General features: G+C 38.2%; 1 protein-coding gene across 5 annotated transcripts in view; it reads left to right on the forward strand.

Moving 5' to 3' along the window:
• MEIS2 (Meis homeobox 2) overlaps positions 1-24886 on the forward strand; it is a 225975-nt gene that overhangs the window by 11136 nt on the left and 189953 nt on the right. For all 5 annotated transcript variants that reach the window (XM_068965916.1, XM_068965915.1, XM_068965917.1 and 2 more), the window contains exon 7: positions 8868-8982. In XM_068965916.1, the coding sequence (XP_068822017.1) occupies positions 8868-8982 (115 nt within the window). The remainder of the gene's footprint in view (positions 1-8867; positions 8983-24886) is intronic.

A 24886-nucleotide genomic window follows, 5' to 3' on the forward strand; every position in this document is an offset into this window, starting at 1 on the left:
AGTATAGTAAGGAGGGACCCATGTGTGTCAGGCCGGGAACGGAGATTTCTTTGTATTCTCTCTGTTTTTAATCCTATTTTGGAACTGATCTAGTGAGTCTGATGCTTTAAAAAAAAAAAAAAAAGGCATATGTAGTGAGACTGAAAATTTGAAAAAGAAGCAAAGAGAAGAAAGATTGCAGCTGGTAGGAAAGGCAAGAGTGGAGAGGTTAAAGAGTGGGTGTGAACAGCAGTTTATTTATAGGAACTCAAGCCTGGGGGTGGGGGACAGGGTGTCCATAGATTACAGTCAATTGAACTCACAACCTGAATGATACAGGCTATAGTCTGCTAACTTGATGGCTGAAATATTAATTTAGCACTCCGTGGAGTTAAATGGGCGTCAAGGCTTGAAGGTAGTTGGTATCACCACCATCACCCCCCACTCCTAGGTGGTAAGAGGAATGAGTTGAGATACCTTGAGAATAAGTTTCTCCCCTTCCTTCTCCAAAAGTTTTGAAAATATACAGTCACAGATTTTAATGAGTAGCTTTTGTGCTCTATGGAAAGCCATATAGCCTAAGGACAGAAGTTTCTATTAAAAAAAAAGAAAACGCCAGTCCCGATGTCCAGTTCTGAGACAGAATAAATACTGTGGTGTTGAAGGCTCCCATGCCTGTCTTTACTCTGGGCTTTTTCCATCACTGGGAGGGAGATGTTGGGGAGCTCTTTTGTATATTAAGTATATTCACTGAAATCAAGTGGGTGCAACAAACAGCTATGGCAAGTTTATTTGCTGATATGTAGCTATATGCTGTGTGGTTGTGGTCGGCAGGGCATGACACTGCCTTCAAAGTATTTGTTGTTGTCATTTACTTGTTTATTTTCATTGCTTCCTGTTTCTAAATTCATGTGCATTTTGCACTATTGGGGGGACTGGGAAGGCATCTAGTTACATGGTTTGTAGGATGAAAAGTTCACAGTTTTCTGCAGCAAAAGCTTTTCTCATGTCATTTATAGGGGTCTTGACTACTTGGTTTTCTAGAATAGTTTCTTGGAATTGTTTTTTCAAGTGGATATATGGAACTAGAGCATGCTGATGTTTATACAGAAGAGATAGGATAGACTAGGCTGTTTATAGAATTGGCTGATCAACAATGCCAGTTTATGGTACTATTTGGAATATTAAATTATACTCAGGAAAGAAGTTATACCTAAGAAGATAGTGCTTTAATAATGCAACAGTCATCATCTTTGAATAAAAGAATCAACTGTAACATTTGTTGCCTCTCTTAGAGGCCCCCAATCAAGTAAATATGACAACTGATTTATTTTGAACCCATGAGGGCTTACCACCTCATTGGGCATCATAATTTAAAGCCTTTTATTTCCTAGAGTCTGAACTATAACATTTTTACTTTAGCCCCCCTGCTATTTGTTTGCAAAGGAAGCAATAATTTGTTCCACCAGCAATCCGAGTGGGAAATGGTGAAGTTTGCCACAAATTTGAATTTTATGTAGGAGATGAGAGAAAACCTTGGAGAGTTTTTTTTTTTTTTTTTACCCTTTTTGGTACTTTGACACCTTAAGTGTACGAAATGTATTCTTTCCCAAGTCTTCCCCTACAGAGTGATCCTCTTATGTTCAGCCTCTTCTGCAGGCTATTCCTCCTCCCTCAACTCCCCCCAGCCACAAAAAAGTGAACATACCTCCTCAGACCCACTACCTGAAAAGTGGTATGAGTGGGACATTTTCAGCATGTAAATGTATCCAATTTAAATCTCCAGGTTTACTTTTTCATTTGCTTTGATATGCATATTTAATACATTGCCCCAGGCTGGATCTCATTTGGTGCATGCTGGTGCAGGGGTGATGATGAGCCACTTCAGAAGGACCGAGACAGCGTGTTGTTTTCTCTTTTTTATCTGCTGGCCCACTATTCTGATCTACTGGCTTCCTCGTGGTTTTATTTGCACATGAAATGCTGAGAACATTTCAACTTATTGGCTATGAATAATGACAGCTAAAAAAGAAGTGTAGTTTAATTTGTTGTGTGCCAAGGTTTCTCTTCTGGAGGTGACAGTTTGTGACAGCTGTTTGACACCCCCAAAACACATACACCTCTATCCTTATTAAGTGGTATCAAGCTACTTTGTGTGAGGGTGTGTGTGTGTGTGTGTTTAAGGAAGGAGCAAGCAGGGAGAGAGAGAATGAAAGAGAAAAGAAAGAGTAAGTGTGTGACTCTGAGTAGTGGGAAGCAAAGACAGAAGCGTCAGGAGCAAAGTATTAGGCACCAAAATAGCTTTTGATTTTTCTTATTAAAATTTTAAAAAATAGAAATATATAAAATTAATTGATATAAATATCTCAAAAGCAAGTATTTGAGGCCAACTTTTAAAAATGAGTTTTACATACTCTTGCCTAGTGAACAAGGTTGTTTTCATGTTGATTTCACATTCTATAATATTCTATAAATAATTTGATGTAACATAGATGCCTGAATGGAAGACAGCCATAATGTCTTACCTTCCATACATTAAATTCATTTGTTCGTTTCCCATTGACACTTACATGATGGGCATACTAATAAAAAAAAGTTTGGAATTGAATAGAAAATAAAAGTTGCAACATGGGCTACAATTTTATCATGTTTAGGAGATTCATAGTGAATGCTTGCTAATATTTTTAATATTATAAAGATTTCATCTTATACTTTTATTATCATATAAGAGTAATTGTTATAGGTAGGAAACAGCTACCTGTAATGGTCATAGTATTCTTTGGAATATTGGGGAGAAAAATATAATGGTGAAAAGAAATAGAGCTCCATTTTCCATCTGCAGTTCTTGTTAAGTTTCCTAGACATTCAAATTTATTTATTTTTTAAAATAAACTTGTCAAGAAACCAATTCTTGAAAAAAAAAGTTTCAACTTGAAAACTGTTATGGCATGATCATGCTTTTCCTAGTCTGGATTGTTTCTGAATAATAGGTGATGTACACATTATCTACTTTACATAATTTTACATCAAGTCTAGATCGACTGCAGACAAATGAAATATATCTTTCTATTTACATATAAAGATACTACGAATCTTTAGATCAAGTTTAGATAAATGAATTATATTTGTTTTTGAAATACATTCTCTGACCTAAGCTCTATTGGCCTGAAGGTACGTAGTTATATAGTTATTTCTGTAATGTGCTTAAGAAATTGCATTGTATTTGTTTTTTGGATGAATTAAATATAGGGAAGAAAATAAAATTGTATCTACTAAAAATTAATGGCAGGTGTCTAAAAATTGACTGGCTCTGATAAGCTGAGTAATAAAAGAAAAATTATTTAAATTTTTATTTTGAAGGCTGTAATTTAAGAGAAGATAAGCTGTTGTTTTCTTTCATATCTCTGAATATGTCAAATTTATTTATGTCTACACAGTTTTTAAAAATTGAGTCAAGTCAAAGGGGAGAATCCCCAGAACCTTGTTCCTGACAGAATTCAGGCAAGTGTCTGAAAAATCAGCAGGGAATGGGCAGTGAGGAGAGAGAGCAGTCTAAGTGATTGGTCTATAGAATATAAAAGAGGAGACATTGGGATGTGAAAATAACATTAATAATATGAATGATTTATTTTATCAGATAATTTCTTATGTTCTGGTGTAAGATTAGACCTCACGGTATGTTATCCAAGTTCTTGGGGGACCTGTTTCAGGAAGGTCGCACCTCTGAGCCATGTCCACCAACTCAAGGAGACCTGGCCAGGGGCCAGGGGCATGAGTTTTGTGTTGTTGTGTAGTTTCTGCTGGTTGATGGCTTTTCTGTTAATTTCCCATCAAGAATAATTATGTTAGTGAAATCATGTAGGTTGTGCAGTTGGAGTATGCTTTCAGAGTAACTGCAATGAGATAAAATTAAACAAAAGTGCACTTGACAACAGATATCCACAATCAGATGAAAAGTTTGATATTTTAAAAATTCATTTTCTCGTTTTTTTTTCAGGCTTAACATTCTATGCAATATTCCATTTCAAAATTACAGGAGATATTTTATAACATGATAGTACACTAATAGTATAAAAAATTTCTATCTTCTCTAAAAGTTGCTCCACCAGAGGAGGAATCATTTGCAAAGAGTGTTTGCCATTTCCATGAGAGTTGCTCACGTATTAATTCTCAAAGCTTAATAGAGGGGGGAAGCAGGGAGATGAGGGAAAGACCCCGGTTCTATTTACATTTTTAAAGAGTGAGTCCACCTTCTGAAAGCACACACAGTTCTCCTGAGTTCTTATGTCAACTTTGGAATAACGAAATTGAAATTCCAACATTTTTTTCAAATTGCACAATTAACGTCTTGAACTTTTGTAGGTTTGACTACCTCATGATAGGAGTCTTCCTCTTATTTTTAAAAATGATTTTCGCACAATGTTAACTGTTAAGATGTGAAAACATCTTAAAGTCATAGGAAATCTGAAAGTTACATTATTATGTGTACTGATGCGAGCATATCTTGACTTTGTCATTTGAACATCTCTAGTCAAATTAGTTTTGCATGCTCCATGTGCTGATTAAATATCTTTATAGATGTTTATTCTTACTTTCTGCCTACAAACACATATTCTGAATTACTTTACAGTATTTTCCAAGTTCTTGTATTACTTTGGGCTTGGTGTTCTATATTGTGTTTTAGTTTTGTGGGTTCTAGAAAATCAAATGCTTAAAGTATGTTTTTAATAATAGAAATAAGAAGTGGCAGTGACCTTAGGAATTATTTTGTCTGACTTCTTAATTTTAAAGAGAGAAAGGAAACATGTTCCAGGGAAATGAAGTGCATCACCTGAGGTCATGTGACAGTTGGAGGTGGCACCCTCGAGTCTTAATTCCAATCTAGGATTCTTTCTCCTACACCACATCCATTGCATCACCTCTTCGTCTGGAGTCTCAGATGAGTTTCAGATGATCTGAGGTCGAACTTGTGTGTGGTGTGGCTTCTTTTTTTAACTCCTGGAAACCTAATACTTTTTACTTCCCCATTCAGTTTTGTATTTATTCAGAAACACTTACACATTTTACTTCATTGTCTTTTTCAACGGAAGAACCATGAGCTGGGTGGAATCATTTCAACGGGAAATACCACCAGTTCGCTGGGAATTATTAAATAGTATCCTATCGGCAGGTCTCCCCCAGAAGTGCCACATTGGTGTAAAACATTATAATGTCCACCATCTCTACAGCCTCAACAAAAGAGGTGCATGGAGGATTTGCTTTTTCTGCCCAGAGATGCCTGTCCGCTCTGTGCTCTTTCCTAGATTTAGCAAAATTCAATGATGGTGCTAAATCAATTTTTTTTTTTTTAACTTTCAAGGGAGGAAACACTGGCAGAATTGTGTTTTCTAGGGAGAGCTGTGTGTAAATGAGAAACAGAGGAGCGCTGCAGAGTGATCTCTTGTGGCCCCGCTACTACAAGCTCTCCCCATCTTGTCTCCTGCTTTTATATTAATTACAACTTGCATTATCAGCTGTGAGTCTGTAGCCCAGCAAATAGAAAATACTGCCCCTGGAGACCTAGCTTCTTGTATCTATTTTCCATCTCCTTCCATTGTGCTCCACTCAGTATTCACTGCTTTTCTCCTGCGAACACTGCTCTTTAATGCAATTACGTAAGAGCAAGAAGAGTACTGTATTTGACTCCTAATTATGAAAGCCCCTGAGAATAGAAACATGTCTTTTCCTTGCCCTCGAATGTCTTCATGATACCTGGGGCTGAAGAGCAGGACATATATTGTGGAATGCACCTACCTGACTCCTCACCCACACACATACACACAGAGAGCATTTCTCTTTATTTTTCTAAGTACGTCATGTGTTTTACATGCTTTCATATGCCACTTTGGTTTCAAGATTCACTAAACTTCTGCATATAATTTGGCAGAAAGCCAAGCAGTTATTCTTGAAGGATGTAAACTTGGAAACTATCTAGGGAGGGGAAAGAAGAAGAAAGGAGTTGTGATACAAACAAATACTTCAGTCTAAGAACAAACCAATCTTATGTGTAAAGGACTATATTGTAGCTATCCATGTTGCTCCCAGTGTTTTGTGATCAAGGAGGTAGCACTTTTTATTGACCAGATTATCAATATTTATATGTGTATTTGATCACATCACTGTGGTGTAGCTGAATACAGACAACTTGGGGGTAACTCTTCAACTTTCAAACCCCAGAGGGATTCAGCTGTTTTTCCTACCTCCAAGTTAGATGAATATCCTGGTACTAGTTTGTGTCAGTCTTGCAAAGTAGATCATAATACTTGAAACATACTATAGAGATAAGCACCTTGTGACATTTGTAGGACAGCCTCTTTGAGGATGTGAGGAAGGTAAGGGGGAACAAATAGGGGCATGGTGGGTTAGACAGTGAAAGTGAACTTGAGCCAACTTCAGGACTGAGCTGAAAATCCAAGACCCAGCTGATTTGGAGGAACTAGCTGCTCTAAAAGTATTACTTGCTTATGTGGTTCATCTCTCACCCCTTTAATTTAGAGACCGCCTCCTCCAAAAAACCAGCGAAGGAAATCAACTGAGTTGTAAACTTGTGAGGACTGACTAAAACTCAGTACAGGTTTGACTGATGAGGACAAGACAGTGCTTTCCATTGCAAGAAGTCCTTCTGAGTGATCCCTTGAAATCACTCTCATGTCCAAACAGAAAGACACGCTGGAGCTTCATTTGAATGATTATAAAATAGCTGTTAGATGACATTTGCCTTAAAACATAGTTGAGGTGTTAGTAGTTAATTATTGTAATTTTCTTGAGGGGTAAGGAGCTTTTATAGCTACCAGCTTAATAAAAAGCATGCAGTGCATAAAATTCACATCACTTGCTGTTTTAGTGATGCAAAGTTTAACTGAAAAGTTTAGCTTAGGTGACTATTATTGCAGTTTCTAAAAGAAGGCTCTAGCCAGTGTTGTTGCAAGACTAACCTCATGCCATGCTATTGTTTTTTTCTTTCTTTCTTTTTTCTTGTAATTCTTCTAGCTCTTTATCTGATTACCATCCGGCAAACAGCTGACTCGAAGAGTCTGCAAAGCTTGAAGAGCCCCTGCATTCTGCTTGCTTTTAGCTAGAAACTATTGGAAGAGTTTCGAACTTAGATAAGAAAATCACAGGCATGACTGTCTTCATGCAGGCGGCAGAACCTTGGTTTTCGTTTTATTCTATTCAACTTTGTTCCCAAATCAATCAATACTTTCAAAAATGTATCTTTACTTTAGAGAGATATATACATGTGCAGTACTTACAGTCACAAAGTTTCTGCTTAAGGTTTTGCCTTTGAATCTGTGGCTTGCCTGACAGCGGTGCCAACAGCATTATTTGATAGAGATGTTATTAATCTCTAGAACTTTGGGACATTTCACCATCTATCAAAAATGCTAAATGTTAACTTACAGTGGTTTGAGACAGATCTACAGAGGCAAACAGATTTTTTTTGTTGTTGCTGCTCCAAATGATGATAGTTCCTTATTTTTTCTCTCTTTGGTTTCTTGACTTTATTTTGGTGAAGTTTTATGTTCTATTTGTACATCATAGGGTTGAGGTTGAGAAAATGATAGACTGACCTTTTTTTCTGGATAAAATATGTATAATGACAACATGGCAAGATTGTCTTCAAGTGGTCGAGATGTTAGCATGTTGCCTATAGACATGTCAGTCTGTCTGAGTCCTTAATAACCAATTCTTGTAAGAAATAGTGTACTTTGAGGGACTGACGAGGCTTTTTATTTTGCTCTCAAAGTACTGCACCCCCACCCCTACCCCCACCCCCAACAGATTTGCTTGCCAGTTGATCTGTGGGCTTAGTCGAAGTTATCGCATACAGGTGACAAGTGTACAACTCTGACCTTAAGGCTGGTCTGTTTCACATGCTGTTCCTACTCTCTGTTTCTGCCAGAGGAAATTCCATCTCTTGCCTGCCTTCATGTGGTGCTGATAAAGTCCTTCCTGTACATTAGAATTCCTGTTTTCCTTTAAGCGACAGCAGGGTATTGGGACTGATCAGGAAAGGGGAGGAGGAACAGGAGAAGAATACACTCAGCAAAGTAGCATGGACTATAACTCTCGGCTTACCTTACACGTCCTTTAAAATGAGCAGTTCTTTCAGGAAAAAGCACTGCTCTGTGACTTTAAACATTCCATGCAACTCTAAAAGAAGTCCTCTCCAATTTATTAGGTGGATCACAGTTCATAGCTGTTTCATTTTCTGATTGTCGTTTGTGCACATTAAACAGCAAGGAAGGTATTGATGTATTGATTAATATTATTGTCTTTGTTAATGATATAATCAGTTGACAATAATTTTGAGAGTTAATTCAGGCCTTTTTAGGGCAATGCATTTGATGTGAAGGGCTGTCCCATACATTCTCCAATCTGAATTTTTAAGGGAGTTGTTGAGTTTTGTAGATGTGTTAATATTCTGAAGTGTTTGGTATCCAAGAGCATTGGGACCTATTTCTTGGAAGAGCGTGCCATAATTAATTAAAGAGCAAACTTTTAGATTTTTAAGGAGGCTTTTTTTTCCTAACTTTAAAAATTCACTTTATTGAAGTATAATTTGTGTATAATAAAATGCATCCATTGTAAGGCATCTGTTTCAATTGGTTTTAACAAATATGTACACTGACATGACTATCACTTCATCATGATTCTAGTGCATCTTTTTTCCTTTTGGTACCTATTGCTGAAAAGACAACGTACTGTAACATGGCATCTGTACATGCCTAGTTCTACAAATACTAATATGTACATGTTTTTTGCCTCTCTCTGCACCTTTCCCCTTGGTTCGTCATTTATGGCTGAAATGGTCACTGTGGAAAAATTCCTTGGCCTCCTGACATCAGAATCCTGCATCTTGGCGAGACCACGACGATGCAACTTCCACCCATTCAGCAGGCACCCCGGGGCCCTCCAGTGGGGGCCATGCGTCCCAGAGTGGAGACAACAGCAGTGAGCAAGGTAAAAAGTCAAGGATTTTCCTTGTGCAAAGTGGGCATGACTGAAATAACATCAGTATTTTATATTGGTACATCAGCCTCACTATAAACAGGAGCGTGGCAGGTTAGGGAGTATAAACGGCTGCTATTTAAGGAGACAGTATTTCCTTCCCTTAACTTATATTCCTCACCAAAAACAAAACAAAACAAAAAAGAGTTGTCTAATCTTTAAGCAAGCACTACAATAACAATCGATTAGTTCTGCCAATTCTTTGACAAATTTGGTTATCTACTCTTTACTCCTGGGTGTAAGCAAATAGAATGATAGATCTTTGCTTCTGTGATACAGTAGGTTGAGTTATACTATAAATGGGATATTTTATTTGTAAATCAACTATAAGTGTTTTCTATAATCAAGCAATGATGCCTGTAAAGCACACATGATGCAAAAATCTGTTCTTATTAGTTCCAAAGTGCCATGCAAATTTTATATGGAATTGTATTGGGAAGATGGATTTTGAAATTCTTAGATTTGAAAAAAAAAAAAAAGAAATTCTTAGATTTGTCCCCATTTCTATTCAGCTGCCATGGTGAGACTTTTGTCACAAATTGTAAAAATTCAAATAATCAGAAGGCAAGGGGGACGTCAACTACAGATGACAAGAAAGCCTAGAGTCATTTAGAATAAATTTTACCATTTAAGGCTCACCTATTGCACAGAGAGCAATTATATATTGGTAGGGTTGACTCTTCTATGTCTAAAATTATTATTTAAAAGAAGATGCATTATTGAACGTGGGCCAGGAAAGTATATAGATTTTACTTTTTAATATTTTACATTAGATGGTGTCTGATCTCCTAGGTCTATTTCATCTCTATTATGACTGTGTTTATGGCCACAATATTTAAGCATTAGACAGTCTTCCAAGTGGAGGACAGTTTAACAGCTTGAGCTGTAGTCATATATGCCATTTAAAAAACGATGGTTGATGTAGGGTGAGTGCCTTTATATTTCCAAGTTCCTGGTCATAGATTTTGGATTCCTAGTATTCTGGAAGAGTTTAGAGAAGTGTCCCTTCTAGGATGTTGTTAAGTTGTGAATAGGTCCAACTTAGAATCTAGATTTAAGCAAGCTGCAACTAACACAGAAATGAACACTGTCAGATGGTAAATTGTGGAAGAACTGGTGAACTGTATCTATTTAAGCTTTCTGTGCTGTTTTTTATTAGATCACTTTGGTTGTATGTAAGAGAACTAAACTATAAAGAATTTTGAAGATGAAATGTATATAAATTCAGTGAATCTGTAATGCAGTGGCTTTAATTGTGTTTCTATGTCTTGGAAAAAGACTTCTCAGTGTGGTTAAATCTGAAAAGCTTTCTAAGACTCCTCTCCTCCCACCACCCCAAATCATGGTGCCACAAATGGGGAAATGTATCTATTAATAAAAACAAAACACCTTAAACATGGTACAAGAGAAGGGGAGAGGAGAAGCAGACTTAATGGTCTAATGAGGCTATCTTCCAAAGACTTGTTGTGTGTGAGGCTCGCTTTGACCTTTCACTTTGCTCAGGAGCCCAGCGCTTCATTTTTCACATTCTTGCAATTACGTTAACGCTTCAAGCATTTCTGACTCCAAGTCAGCTAGCAACACCAGGCATAACTCAACACTGTGAGTTTTTCTCCTCTCTGTAGATTCATTAACAGGTCACCAAGGTCCCAACTGAAATTTAAAACTGACTGGTTCAGTTGGGTTGGTTGAGTTATGGCCAGCGAGATGGCAGGAGAGGGCCAGGGAGAAGGGGAGGCAGGGAAGGACGACCCTGGGGTTTGGAACGCTGAACAGTTGCGGCCACGGCCAAGGCATAGAGTTTTATCATTTTGGTTAATTTTGCTGGCTTGTTGTTTTTGCTTTTGTTTTTGTTAGGGAAGAGAAAAGCACTGAGACCGATATAGTTGGCTAAAAACCATACGCACAAACCTCTATGTTGTGGTTAGCCACACCCACTGATGCCATGTTGAAGGATTTGATCCCCATAGGATTTTGTTCCTTTAATCATATCTCCATGGGATTAAAGAATGGACATGGTAGCTTATGTGTTTGAGTACTAGGAAGTCAGTCATTTTACTGTATTAAAGTGTGAGGGACAAAAAAACGTTTTGATTCCTGGAAAATGGAGACTCTCTGGGCATGGAGAATTTGCTACCTGGCTGACTACATCAGTGGCTCCCAAACACAGGTTGAAAGATATTCTGTATTTTACCAAAGATTCTAAATTTCAAAGGTCAGACTTGAGTGTATTTTGTCATACTCGTGCCCATATTAGGCTTTTAAATATGTTTTCAAGATATTTTGTCCCACCAAATTGTCCAGAGTAGCTTTCTATGGGAAAGATTAATTATCTGCTTCAGGGCAAAGTCAACAGAGATATTGACTGAAATCACATATGCTTATCCCAGGTTAAATCTTAGAGTTGACGTTTAATGGAAAGCCTAAGAAGGAAATTTATGTTCTTCATATTAAATGTATTAAAATGTTTCATTGGGAACCAAGATTTTTAGTTTAGAAATAAGTTTTCTTGCTTATTCAGAATTTATTAGCACAACAGGCATATGGAAAACTGTAAAACGATTCAGTTTCAAAACAAATTATGATAAACAGAAAAAAATAGGGATGAATTGTACTAAAGACAATGTTTTCATACACATTTTAAATTAAACTTTAATAGCCATATGCTATAAAACAATACATGCATTTATGTTGCTTTATGATTTGGGGAATATTTCTACTAAAATGATTCATATGAACCTTTTCTTTGGAACCTAAAAATATCTCATTATTTTATGACTTGATAGGGAAAGAGCTACAGTTACACAGGTGAAAGGTCATTTTTTCCTCCTCCGTGTTTGTACAGCAAACCAAAAGGAGGGGGGGGAATCAAATTTTTAAAATATTGTAAGAAACAAACTTGATAAAATGTGAAACCTGACTTTACTGTCTCTTTCACACAGCACATGCCTAGCAGTAAACTACATAAATATGAACCAGGCTTTCATTCACTGTGATTTCTTTGGCTAAAAGCAGCCAAATGGAGTTTATCTTGTTAGTCACATGAGAATGAAGAAAAAAGTCTGTTTTATTTTTCAGGGATAGAATTAGGGTGCACACTGGGTCTCTGGGGAAGTAACTGGCCCTCTTTGTGTCTGGCTTCCCATCAGTAATAAAATGGGGCTTGATAATAAGGCGTGGGGTCCCTAATTCTGTACCTGCTGAGTCAAAAGCTGCTTTGTATTTCATTGTGGGTTTTGCCCAGAGTAAAGACTAGGAAGCAGCCCCCTTGTTCCTGGAGCACTTTGAGAGCCTTAGATGAAAGGCACAATATATGTACAAAGTATTATTATTATTGATGGGTTTGTGTAACTCCCATTAACGCTGATGGGAGTTACGCATGTGAATTGGCAGGAGAATAGACCCCTCAGTGTTTAGAGCACATGAAATTTACATTTTTTCCAGTGCTGTAATTGAGATGTTGACAAATTGGAGAATATTGATGAGCCTTTGTTTTAAGTATTTCGTGCCAAGTTTGTTTTATTTTTTCCGGATTTGAACAATGGTATGGGTTCAGCAGCAGTGAATAAAAAGGGCAGAGTAAAGATAACTTTGTATTTCAATATTTTGATGTGCCAATATGAAATAAATTGTCTTAGGCAAATGGAATATGCTGTTTTAATCATTAGCTAGGCATGAAAGAAAAATTGATGTTGACATCTTTGCTGTAAAATCGTTGTAATGGGGCCTTCCTTACAATTCATTTTTGTAAAATTCATTTTGTACATTTTGCAGCAATTGAACAATCCCTGCACTGTGAATAGGCAGGATTCCCAGAAATACCGAGACAGTTGGCCCAGTAACTGCTGAGCTCACACTGCACACCACACGCACGTTAACCATACTGTTGCCAGACCCAGTTTAACCTAAATCCATTAGTATTTAAGCATCTATGCGCCTCTCATCTTTGAAGACACAGGGCTGTACAAACCAGCATAGTTCCCCTCAACTCTGCCACCTACAAAACCTCTCTTTTGATGTCTCTATCATCCAGGCAATGAGACTAAAATTCCATAACTAGATATTATGCAATTCTTTAGCAATCATGGTTTTGAAATCTAAAAATACCCACTGTAGATTTAACGTAAATGATTATAGGTAAGCAAAAGTCTAACACAGGCTTACACTGTTGAATTATTATATAATGCATGAAATAGTATTCTTCCCCACCAAGTATTCCAGTTACATAGTTAAAAGATGGGGGGAACCCTCAAACCCACTTATAGTGGGTCCTGAATATGTTCTACTGGGATTTCTTATTCAGTCTAGGAAAACTCTGTCAATGGAATGTTTTCATAGTGGCGGCAATCTCTTTAAAATAACCCTAAATACAATATGACAGATGCCATCTGGCATAATCTTTTGCTAGTTGCTTTTAACTTTTATTTTTCCTAGAGCTAAGTTCATCCAAAACTGGTCACTTACTGTTATGATAAATATGGTGACATTTCTTTTCCTTCCTGTCCTCCTAATTGTATCAGAAAATTCACTGAGAATGTAATTGAGAATTGAACATTGGCACAGAAGAAGCTGTTGTATTATAGAATATTTATGTTACATTTTCATACTTTTTTGGCTCCCCAAATAAAATCAAAAGGAATACTGTCCTTAATCATCAGCAAACATCCAAATAATTTCTGTTGATTTTCTTAAGATGTTTTAGAATAGCAACCACTAGAAATAAAATTAAACTCTTCTAATAAATAAATGCTCTAGGAGCATGTAATGGTGCCCATAAATGCTTAAAAGCTTTCTATAATTGCTGTTAATTTTGAGTAATTTCTTCCTATATGTATCAACTTACTTGAAAAGCCCGGAGTTGAGATTTCTAGATTTTTTTTTTAACTTAGTCATGTAAAGGGATGTCTCCTGATGCCAGTTAGAGTTTAATTTAGAGTAGTAATTAAACTTGAATACTGCCTCATAAACAAAAGATAAACAATAAACCAGCCACGTTCCCTGCTGTTTCATAGCTTTCTTTCCCAGATGTTTTAGCCTGATAATTTTTACACAGTGAACTACCTAACATGGAGTTTTGTGGACAGAGGTCGAAAGAGAGTTTTCTTTTTAGCTTTTCTTTTCTTCTGCTTCTTCTTCTTCTTCTTCTTCTTTTTTTTTTTTTTGGTTTGGTAATCTTTTTTCAGTTCAAAAATCAAAATCTAGGGGCTTTTCCACTACTTAGATTTTTTAAAATTCTGATTAAGTAAATTCTTAGCGCAGACGTGCTTTAAAGATAACTCTAGTTCTTTTCCTTAGATATGGTCTCTTTTTTTCCTTTAAAATGAATCTTGTTGTGAATGCCTTTACACTTAATAATGTAAAGAACAGATTTTTGCTTAAGTAAAATCTTGATAGTAAGTCAGAGAAAGAAAAGCTTGACAATAGAAAATGTTTCTTTTCCTCTTTTCTTCTACTTTCCAGCCCATGCATCCGCCCCCCTCCTCCCCCTTCCCGCCCATGACCAACGTTACTTTGCGCTTGTACTTTTCTTTGGCCTACAAGCGTTCTCTGTCTGGGTTCTGGACCAGTCCATTGTCAGCCATGATCTTTCTAATTGTCAGGTACTAGTCGGCCATTCAATGCAGAAGCCATGTTATTTTCACTGGGTGGGGTAATTACTGAAAGCTGAGAATAGCTGCACTAAAGACGAGGGATACTTTCATGATCCCATTAGCATAAGAGTGGGTAAATTATTCATGCCAAGTGAGGATTCTATGGGGAAAAGTATAGTTAATGCACATAGTTTTTAAATGTATCCCTTTCTGCTCTGAGACTAAATTCTTGTTGGAATCAGTTCTCAGACATTTACGGGAAAGCTCTGGTGGCGTGTTAGATGCAGTTCATCTCTCTCTGTTTGCAGCGCTCTCAATAGAGACCATCTGGCAAAGATCCAAAAGGTGATTAAACAAAATGATCAGCTCTTGTTGCTGTGTTACATGTCCAATACTCCGGATTAAAAAACATGACCCACGACAGTCAAGCTCACGTCATGCCGCTCCCTCTCCCCCTCCCCTTCCCGTACAAGAATTCAGATGGTCCACAAATGTGTGTGCCATCTTTGTGTCCTTATGGCCCATAATCATGAACAGGTTGTGCAAATGGCTCTTTCTGGAGCACTGTCTGTTCCAGCAGCATAGAAGCGTTTCATATTAATTGGGTCAGTCTAATATTCATATTGACATGGGGAAAAATTACTAAAATTTATTCTTATAGCAGACAATGAATATGTGTGCTTTCTGCCATGAGGGAAGTGAAATCTGACAACTGGCTTGTGCAACTGATTAATTTTTCTCGAAAATGGAGAAAAATCAAAGCAGGGGAAACTGTCATTCTCTGAAAACAGTGCACAACGCTTTGTAAGTAAACAAAATGCATTGGGTGGGGGCTTTGGGGGAGCTTGTGGAAATGAGCTCTGGTTTTAACGCCATAATCAGGGATGAATTTACAGTGCCATTCAGAGGCGTCCTCCTCCCCATAAACAAGCTGATAATCACAGGGAAGCTGACTTCCAATTAGCTTTTCCTTCCCTCACAGGGATCAGGGTATTTATATGTCCTCCTTAAGCTTTAATATGTCACTCCTGAGTTGGTCCATCTCATGTCACATTCAAAAGTTTGGAAATAAAATGCTTTATTATGAGGAAATCCTGCAAGGTAATTTTTCAACCAATCATTTCACAATTGAGTTAAGGTAAAAATGCCAAGATTTGTGAGTAAGGGACAGATGTATCTTATCTTTGGGGGTTTGCACCAAATGCCAAGTAGAAATATAAATTGAACAAACCAGACATTGTGAGGAAGTGATTGAAGAAATATTGAGATGAAATCTTGGAATGAACTATATATGTATATTTATAACAATGCTGTGAATTGCTTACATGCCACATTTGCATAAGCCTGAACTCTGATTTTTATTAAGGGGCAGTTTCATGTAGGTTAGTTAAGGCATTCAAAACACAAGACCATTATTATGTCTGTTATTAGATTATTTAAGAGATTATGCCTGACCACTTAATATTGTGGAAATAGAGGATATTCTAGGATGAATCTGAGTGCAAATGTCCAGAAAACATAAAGAATAAATCAGAAAAAAAAAATTCTTCAGAACCACTTTAAAACACCCTCAGTCCTGTCAGCGCCCATTTCTAAGGGAGGGAAAGGCAGTAGGTTAGAAATACAGCCAGGCACAGTTCTCAGGGAGGGGAAGTGAGGGTCCCCTGGAGTCAGTGCAGTGTGGCAGATGAAAGGGACTTGCATAGCCTTGGGGGTCTTAAGGCTATTATAGGGCAACTCATGCTCTGTTATCATGCTGATTTTTCAATTGATTTTTGGCTGAACAGTACTTGTTGAAGCCCTCCAGAGCATCAGACACAGCCTTATGGTGCTATATGTTGTAATACACGTGTTCTGTTTTTCCCTTCATTGTCTTGCCTTTACTTCGGAAGAATAGTCTATAACGACGCCATGTTATTTTTCTCTCCTTTCTCTGTTCTTCTTATTTCTACCCTCAGAAAGTTCTTGAAATTCTTATTGTTTTAAATCTGGGGTGGGGTAGGGTAGTAGAATAGCTTTTTTTTTTTTTCATCTTCCTATGTAGACATTTGTTTTTAATTTGGCCTTTGAAAATATTTTGATGTCACAGCAGACAATAATATAAACCATTTTTATCTACCAACTTTATCCCTTAGTAGTCTTGAGCTATTCACCTCCTTTCTAACGACCAGCAAGTAAACAACTACGGGATTTCACTAAAATTTAATTCCTCATTAAAATGAAAGTTGACCATTTTAATGTCCCTTCTACTGTAGCAATAAGGTCCCTTAGCCAGATAGGAAGTCAGATCTTGAAAAGGGAAATACTGGAGAGAGACCTAAGGGAAGTGTGTCCCTCTTTCTTCTGTCTAGGGAATTCTGATTCTAATGTCATCTCCTCCAGGAAGCCTTCCTGATTTGCCTGGGGCATAAGCCAGTGTTCTCTTCTCTGCACCCCAGTGGCACCTTCTACCACTATTATAGCATCATTCACATTTTGTGTTATAATTATTTGGTTCCTGGTCTGTCACCTTGCTTTTCCAAGGCAGAAATTATTACTTATTCAGCTATCTAGCAATAGAATGTTCTGTTCTGAATCAATAAGCAAAATCCACAGATTTCAGTTTTTGTAAGGTAGAAACAATTTAATCAAAACTTTGTACTCATCAGCTGGATATTTAACATACTGATACGTTTGAAAAAATCATCTTATATCCTTAAGAGATAATAAACCTATTTTATTCTACTAAATTTTTATTGTATGCAACACTATCTTAAATAAGTCAATGGACTATTATAGGTAGTTTCTTAAATTTTAGATTCTTATTTTAAATGGTATTTTAAGATGATACTTAAAATAGGGTTTGTCTTATTTGTTATTTAATGATATCTTAAATTATATACATATGGTCAGAATTTGGACATGGGATTTCTTTTCACTATATTATCTATACAAAAGTAAGGGGGTGGATATAAGTCTTATAATGTAATGTAATAAGGGAAACTTTAATGTGGCAAATAGTTTCCCCTGGTGAACTCAGGATCCATTTTGCTTGCGCTTCTTGTTTAGGATGAGGTTGACCTTGAGGGAAGTTGGGGGTCTTCACAAACAGGTAAAGAAACTGGAAGTAACTCTTGAATTTTTAGGCTCTACATGCTTCTGCTGATTTCCTACATATTCATTCCAGTTTTCTTGTAGTTTGCTTTTGAGCAGGTTTAATTTAATTTAGGCAATGTAAGCACACCCTGTATTGAGCCCTGTTTTCATCTGCTTGAGGTTCTGTCCAGAGTCTTGGACTGTGAGTCAAGATGCCTGTGCTCTGGGGTTAGGGTTGCACTGAAAAGGACATGGACTCAGGAGGCAGAGAGACATGGGTTCAAATCCCAGTTTTACTCCATGTTGCTAGATTCAGTTTCTCCATCTGCAAAGTGGGGGGAGCTGCTTGCCATCAAGGTTGTCCTGGAGATGGTATCATGTGAGATCTGTGTGTTAAACACATAGTATTGCCTGGAACCAGTAACTATTAGCTCCTTTATTCCCCTGTTCTGCTGTCCTTGACTGACTCTAATTAGCTCTGTGGCCTTCGATGACTCCATTAATCTCTTCAGACTTTTGCTCACCTATAAAATAGGACAGAATTAGATGATCTTTTACATTCAAGCGCCAGGAATCTAATGTTTACATTCATGAGTCTTCTCTTTTATTTTGTGGATTTTAACATAGAGAAAGACTGCAAGTTTTTTAGTTTTTGCTTGTTTTGTTTTGTTTTAAATCAGAGGTGTAACAGAAACATTTTTATTTCCTTCATTTTACAGGATTATTATATAGTGAGATCATGTTTTTTGTTCTTTGCTTTTGTTTACGAGGAAAGACTATCCTTCCTGCTTTGGCAAGAGAATAACCAGGCCTTAGAGCTGATATTCTGAGGAGGGCAGATTGTCACAGTCTGGGTATAGGACGCTGAAGGTGGTTTGTGACTATCAGAAGTGTGAGATATATTTTGTAAATACAGAGTAACTTTCATTATCCATTATCTAATCAATTAGAATCTCTGTTGGAAGTTCTGTACATCACAAGTAGAATAATAAAGGATAATCATTACAGAGGCTGAGACCTATCCTTTCCTGAGATGAATTATAGAAGTCTCTGGTGGCTCAGACAGTAAAGCGTCTATCTGCAATGCAGGAGACCCGGGTTCGATCCCTGGGTTGGGAAGATCCCCTGGAGAAGGAAATGGCAGCCCACTCCAGTATTCTTGCCTGGAAAATCCCGTGGACGGCGGAGCCTGGTAGGCTACTGTCCATGGGGTCGCACAGAGTCGGACATGACTGAGTGACTTCACTTCACTTCAAAGTATTTTCAGAATTATACAGTTAAGAATATTTTACTGTATCTAATTATTTTTAGACTCATAATTTACACCAGATGAAGCTGTTACCCTTTAGTCAGTAGAATTTGTGCTTAATCAAAATGCTTATTCCTTAACTCTTGCTGCCAGCTAGGGATGTCACTGCGGCCTCAAAACTAAGTATTCTTTTTTTTTTTTTAATTTGGAGATTTACAAAAGCAGACTAGGAGTGTAAAATTTCATATTTCTTCTTTGAGCTAACATTTCTAACAAATGCCACCTGCTGAAATAAAACCTCCAAAATTTCCATGTACTAAATGTGAATGATGGAGAAAAGTTGATAACTCATGGATTATTGAAAGCTTATGGAATCTATCTCTTGAGTGTCCTTCAGTGACACACACCAGAGCTGATATGTACATAAACTTTTCTGGAGGCAGGAAGCTCTCGATCTCTTAAGACCTCTTCTGAGTCTGTGTTGCTTAAATTCAGTACACACAGATATTCATTGAACAAGGCACTCTGGAAATAAAAATATAAAAATTACAAGGGTCCCTGCCTTCAATAACTTACCATCTTTTGTGAGGTAAGGGCACCATGGAGAGTATGCTGGTAACTCTTACGTGAGACAGATATTCAGTGCTAGGGAATGTATGGAGGAAGGCTTGTTGACCCAGAGAGAGTGGAGTGTACAAAGGATGGAGTTTTGGAAGCAGATGGCTCTGAACACTCATCCTTGCCCCGCTGCTTCTAAGCAATGATCTTTCTGAATGTTAGTTTCTTCACCTGTGAAATGGGAACAATAACCATCTATCGGGCTTCCCTAATAACTCCAGTGGTAAAGAATCCACCTGCAATGCAGGAGGCCCGCCAGCAAAGCAGGAGGCCTTGGGTTTGATCCCTGGGTTGGGACAGTCCCTGGAGGAGGGCATGGCAACCCACTCCAGTATTCTTGCCTGGAGAATCCCCATGGACAGAGGAGCCTGGCAGGATGCAGTCCATGGTATTGCAAAGAGTTGAACATGACTAAGTGGCTAAGTACAGCACAACACAGCACAACCATCTCATAGGGTAATTGCTAGGATTAAATAAACGTTAGTTGTTTTTTTTAAGTCTCACTTGGTAACTAACGTGCAACTGCCCAAATATTCTCTTCATTCAACATTTATTGACCATGTAATTGATGGGAATCACTATCCTAGATGCTAGAGATACATGACTCCTGAGATGTGATATCATTCCTCTTCATACTCTTTCTTAAGTAACTCAGAAATGTAAACAGATAAATGCACATGCTTCTAATATCACGTGCAACATTCAGGTTGTAAGGTATTTCAGATGAGGGAGCAGATGAGGGAGGGAAATATCTGAAATATCTGTGGAAGGCACCACAAAATTGGGGAGGCTTTAAAAGGCTTTAATGGCCTCCAGTGGGTGTTTACAGGTCAACAAGGTAGGGGATATTTGGGGAGCAGATGGAGGAGCCGGTGCAGAGGCCCAGAAGTGTGAAACAGCATGGTATGTTCAGGGCAACAACCAGGTTGATAACTGCCGTTTGTGAGAGAGGCTGCTTGGGAAGAGGGTGGCTGGTGAGGTAAGTAGGGGCTGTCTGTGAAGATCCTTGTTTACCAGGCTAAGAAGCTTATACTTAATCCTGTAGAGCACTGTTTACCAAACTTTCCTGGAGATAAGTAGCTCCTAAGGGGCTTGTCCATACAGATTCCCAGGCAGACCACAGCCACACAGAGTCCGAATCTCCATGGGAGGTCCCGGGCCTCTGAATTTTCAATCCAGGCCCCAGGGATGTGGACTGACCATTAAAGAAAATTAAGCAAAAGGAGTTTATGATGAGATTTTGTATTTTGGAAAAAGCTCTTTTGAGACTGTAGAGAATACATTTGACAGAGGCAAGAGTAAGGACAGTAAAAGAACTCTACATGTGAATGAGTTCTGTTCCAAGAGCGTGTTTGTAAGTTCAGCAAACTTAGCCTAGGTACCCGACTAACACAATCGACTATATAGTGCTATACTGTAATAGGTTTATAGTTCTTTTCATACAAATAATACATTTAAAAAAAAACTTGAAATAAAGATAATGTACTACTGTGCTCTGTACAGTGTGTGTGTGTGGGGAGGGGGGTGCTCAGTTGTATCTGGCTCTTATGACCCCATGGACTGTACCCCACCAGGCTCCTCTGTCCATGGGATTTGCCAGGTAAGAATACTGGAGTGCATTGCCATTTCCTGCTCCAGGGGATCTTCCTGACCCGCGGATGTTGAACCTCCTGCATTGGCAGGCAGATGCCTTACCGCTGTGCCACCTTGGAAGCCCTACTCTGTGCAGTACTGTAAAGCACGTGGAAGCACAGCCGCTTGTAGAGAATGCAGGCACGTGACAGTGTACATCAGACGCGTGAGCTCACTTATGTGATTGGACATGTGCACGCACGTTTGCATCTGTGAAAGTTTGCAACATGAAGGCTTCTAGGTGGGGGGCTTCTAAGGACTGGTGAGGGCTACATGAAGACAGTGGCAGTGGAGGTGTGCAGGAGAGGACTGATAGATTACCTGCAGGAAGAAGGGAAGAGGACAGAGTCCAGTATCACATGCAGGCCATTCTCTTGGTGGAGATACCACAGTGTAGATAGTTTTCTTTTTTCCTGCCATGAGCTTTGAAGTATGGATGTCTATCCATCAGAGGAGAAGATGAGGAATAATATTACGCTTACACGTGCAAGGCTGTTGAAGTAGAAATGCATGATGCATGTTGGATGGATAATGATTTTTTTTCCAGGTCATAAGGTACTTAGGGGCAGGGTAGCCCAGTTGAGGAGGTAGCCTTTGACGTTTTTCTGCTTGCTTTGATATTTTCAGATCTGTCATTTGTCATGGGTAATCCTCCACTTTATATTTGTAAAATGGGCGTAATAGATATCTAATTTAATAGATTTAGGAAAAGAAGAATGATGTGATTTATCTAAAATGACAGTAATTTTATGTTTGGTTCATAGTAAACAAAACATTATATATATATATTTTTTTGCTTAAATGTTGCTTTAAAAAAAGTTAACAACTGACCCTGTACAGCTGTTATCAGGATGAGGAACCTAAAAATGAACCCTGCATTCATCCTTGGGAAAACAGAGTTATGGGTTGTATAGCTGGAGATACCTGCTTGAGCCCAGCCCTGAGCCCTGCCACGTTTTAAATACAAGATGCCACTAGCCTCAGACTCATCTAGTGGAAAGTGATTCCTCTCCTCTGAAGTCCCATTGCACATTTTTCTGATTCTCTCTTCTGACAATTGGGTTGTTCCTGTGTTATAGTAATTGGTTACATGTCTTATTTATTATCCTATTTGACTGTAAGATTCTTGAGGACACTTTACATGTCTGCAGCATCTTCCTTCTCAGCCCCCCATTGTGCTATGATAACATAGAAGACCTTTGATAATAATAATTATTTTTTTAAAAAAGAGGATTGGGTCCATATTGTGAAGGACGTTGAATAGCAAGCTGAGGAGTTTGTGCTTGATTTGGTAGGTAATGGGGACCTATTGAAGATTTTTGAATGGGGGTAGTGACATAATCGCCTTCCTTTTGAATGTCAATGACAAATTCTCCACTGTGTCTTCCATGGTCAAAATAGCAGACCCATACGCTTGCCTGAAATACTGTCTGTTTGAAAGAATGGATATTCTTTTGAATGAAGAAGCAAATTTCAAATCACTTAAAAAAAAAAAAAAAGCTTGACATTCTCTCTAAAGTAATTTGAACACATAAATTATTGAGATTCACAAAGGTCCCAAGTATGTAACTTCATTCTAGGAACATTTATGAAGACACATTTTGGTAAAATTTTATAGTGTTATAATTATTAACAACTAGATATGACTCAACAGGACTGAGTAAATATATCTTCTGCAGTATTTGGAAAACTATGATTCCACAGATATTTAAATAGACATCACTTAAGAAAAAAAATAAAAGGACTTTGTGGTTAAATAGATTGCAAGCTGGAGCAGTGCAGGGTTTCCTGTAGTATAGGAATGTGCAGATCCTCTAATTTGCTAATGTGCATTTTAAGTCTGTAAGGAGGCTTCTTAGACTCACTTAACCATTGAAATCCTTTTTTGCATTATCTCTGGGGACCAATCTTCTCAGAACACACTGTGGAAAACACTGTCCTCGACTGCTTCTTTCATTGAAGTACTCTCAGATAGGGTTTAATATCCTAGGGAGTCTTCTTGCATCTTGTATTTAAAAGGTAGGTCAGCATGGGCTCAGGATCAATTTTCACTAGTGTAAAAAGCAATTTCCTCTAAGGTCTGAAGTCTTGTGACTTCAGCTGTACTTGTACAGAATGTGCCGCTAACTTAGCTATCCTTGTAGTTACCCTCGATTGTATTAATCAAACAATGTTTCCTATATATCTGTTGAGTGTTTGATTTAATTCTAGTACATTTGGTTACACCCTTCAAAAATGTATGAATGAGGATCCCAGCAGAATATTGCTAGGAGAAGCATATTAACACCTAGTTTGATGCATTGCATACTAGGTACTTTTCTTCCTCAAAAGTAAACCCTTTTCGTTTCTTCAAGTGGCTGCTGAGTTGGAGGCTAAATGGTAAATCCATGGAGGCAGGAACGAGGGTGGAGGAGGGAAAACCATCTTCGCTCATTTGGGAATAGATGGCATGGGCCCTGTTTGCTCCCGGGAATGAGCGGTGGACTGGGTATACTATCTGCCCAGTGGAAATTTTCTGGGACACAGAGCTGCAAAACCCCAATCTGCCTATGTGTCTAGCTGTTCTGGGATCTCTAGTTTAGTAGAATGTTAGAACTGGTTGCACTAGGCAAGTGTTGCCTCTCTTGGCAAAAAAATGTTCCCTTATTCCCTTATTGTTAGAGAATGCCAGGAGGCAGGCATCATGCTCCAGGGCATTCAGGAGGGCCAGAATTGCAATCCCCCTCTTAATCATGAAGAGGCTTCCCTGGTGGCTTGCAATGCAGAAGGCCCGGGTTTGATCCCTGGGTCAGGAAGATCCCCTGGAGAAGGGAATGGCAACCCACTCCAGTATTCTTGCCTGGAGAATCCCATGTACAGAGGAGCCTAGCAGGCTACGGTCCATGGGGCAGCAAAGAGTTGAACATGACTGAGTGACTAAGCACTTGATTGCTAAGTGAGGGGAACACCTCTTTGTTCATACACTCTACTCCTGAGCAGTATGGTGGAATTACCCACAAAAGAGTGTCACCCCCTTTTATCTGCAGGAGGGAGAATTAGGCAGAGCACACTTACCTCTCCAGCTTCGAAATGAGCAAGAACAGGTTAGTGGTACAACTTAGACTGTCTTTGCAGTATGCTGAGAAACAGCCTGATTTTGTCTTGTCAGAGAGTTTTTCTGCAAGCTTTTGAATTCTTTATAACAATTAGCTCAGAAAATTGCAACATTTTTAAAGGAAGTCTTCCTTATTTTGTAAATAGGAACATGCTTGTGTTTGGAGAGCCATTGGTTTTTAATATCATTAATCAACTTTTAAACCCCAAAGTAGAAACATGGGGTTTACTGTTCTTTATCCATCCAGATTTTGGTGCTTCTACACATTTTAGCATCATTATCAGTCACTTAATGGATGAAACTTTTCACCATGTTTCTTATTCTAAGTGGAATCTTAGTTGCTCATTTTCTGCCAGTAGAAAGCATGAGTTGCTTTCAACTGGCAAAGAAGAAAACAAAAATTAGACCCTAGCTGAAATAAAATTACACCAAAAAGTAATGTGTCAGAGTTTTGAAAAATTAGAGGGAAAAAATGGTGCTCTTACACTTTGCTGTGTTGTTTCACATGTTCGGCATTTAAGGCAGAAATATCAGGGAAGCTTCCCTATGAATGTTGTCAGGGACCTTGAAATGTGGCTGCTTTGTAAGAGTGAAAGA

This window comes from Capricornis sumatraensis, chromosome 2 (genome assembly GCF_032405125.1).
Source record: "Capricornis sumatraensis isolate serow.1 chromosome 2, serow.2, whole genome shotgun sequence".
Lineage (NCBI taxonomy): Eukaryota > Metazoa > Chordata > Mammalia > Artiodactyla > Bovidae > Capricornis > Capricornis sumatraensis.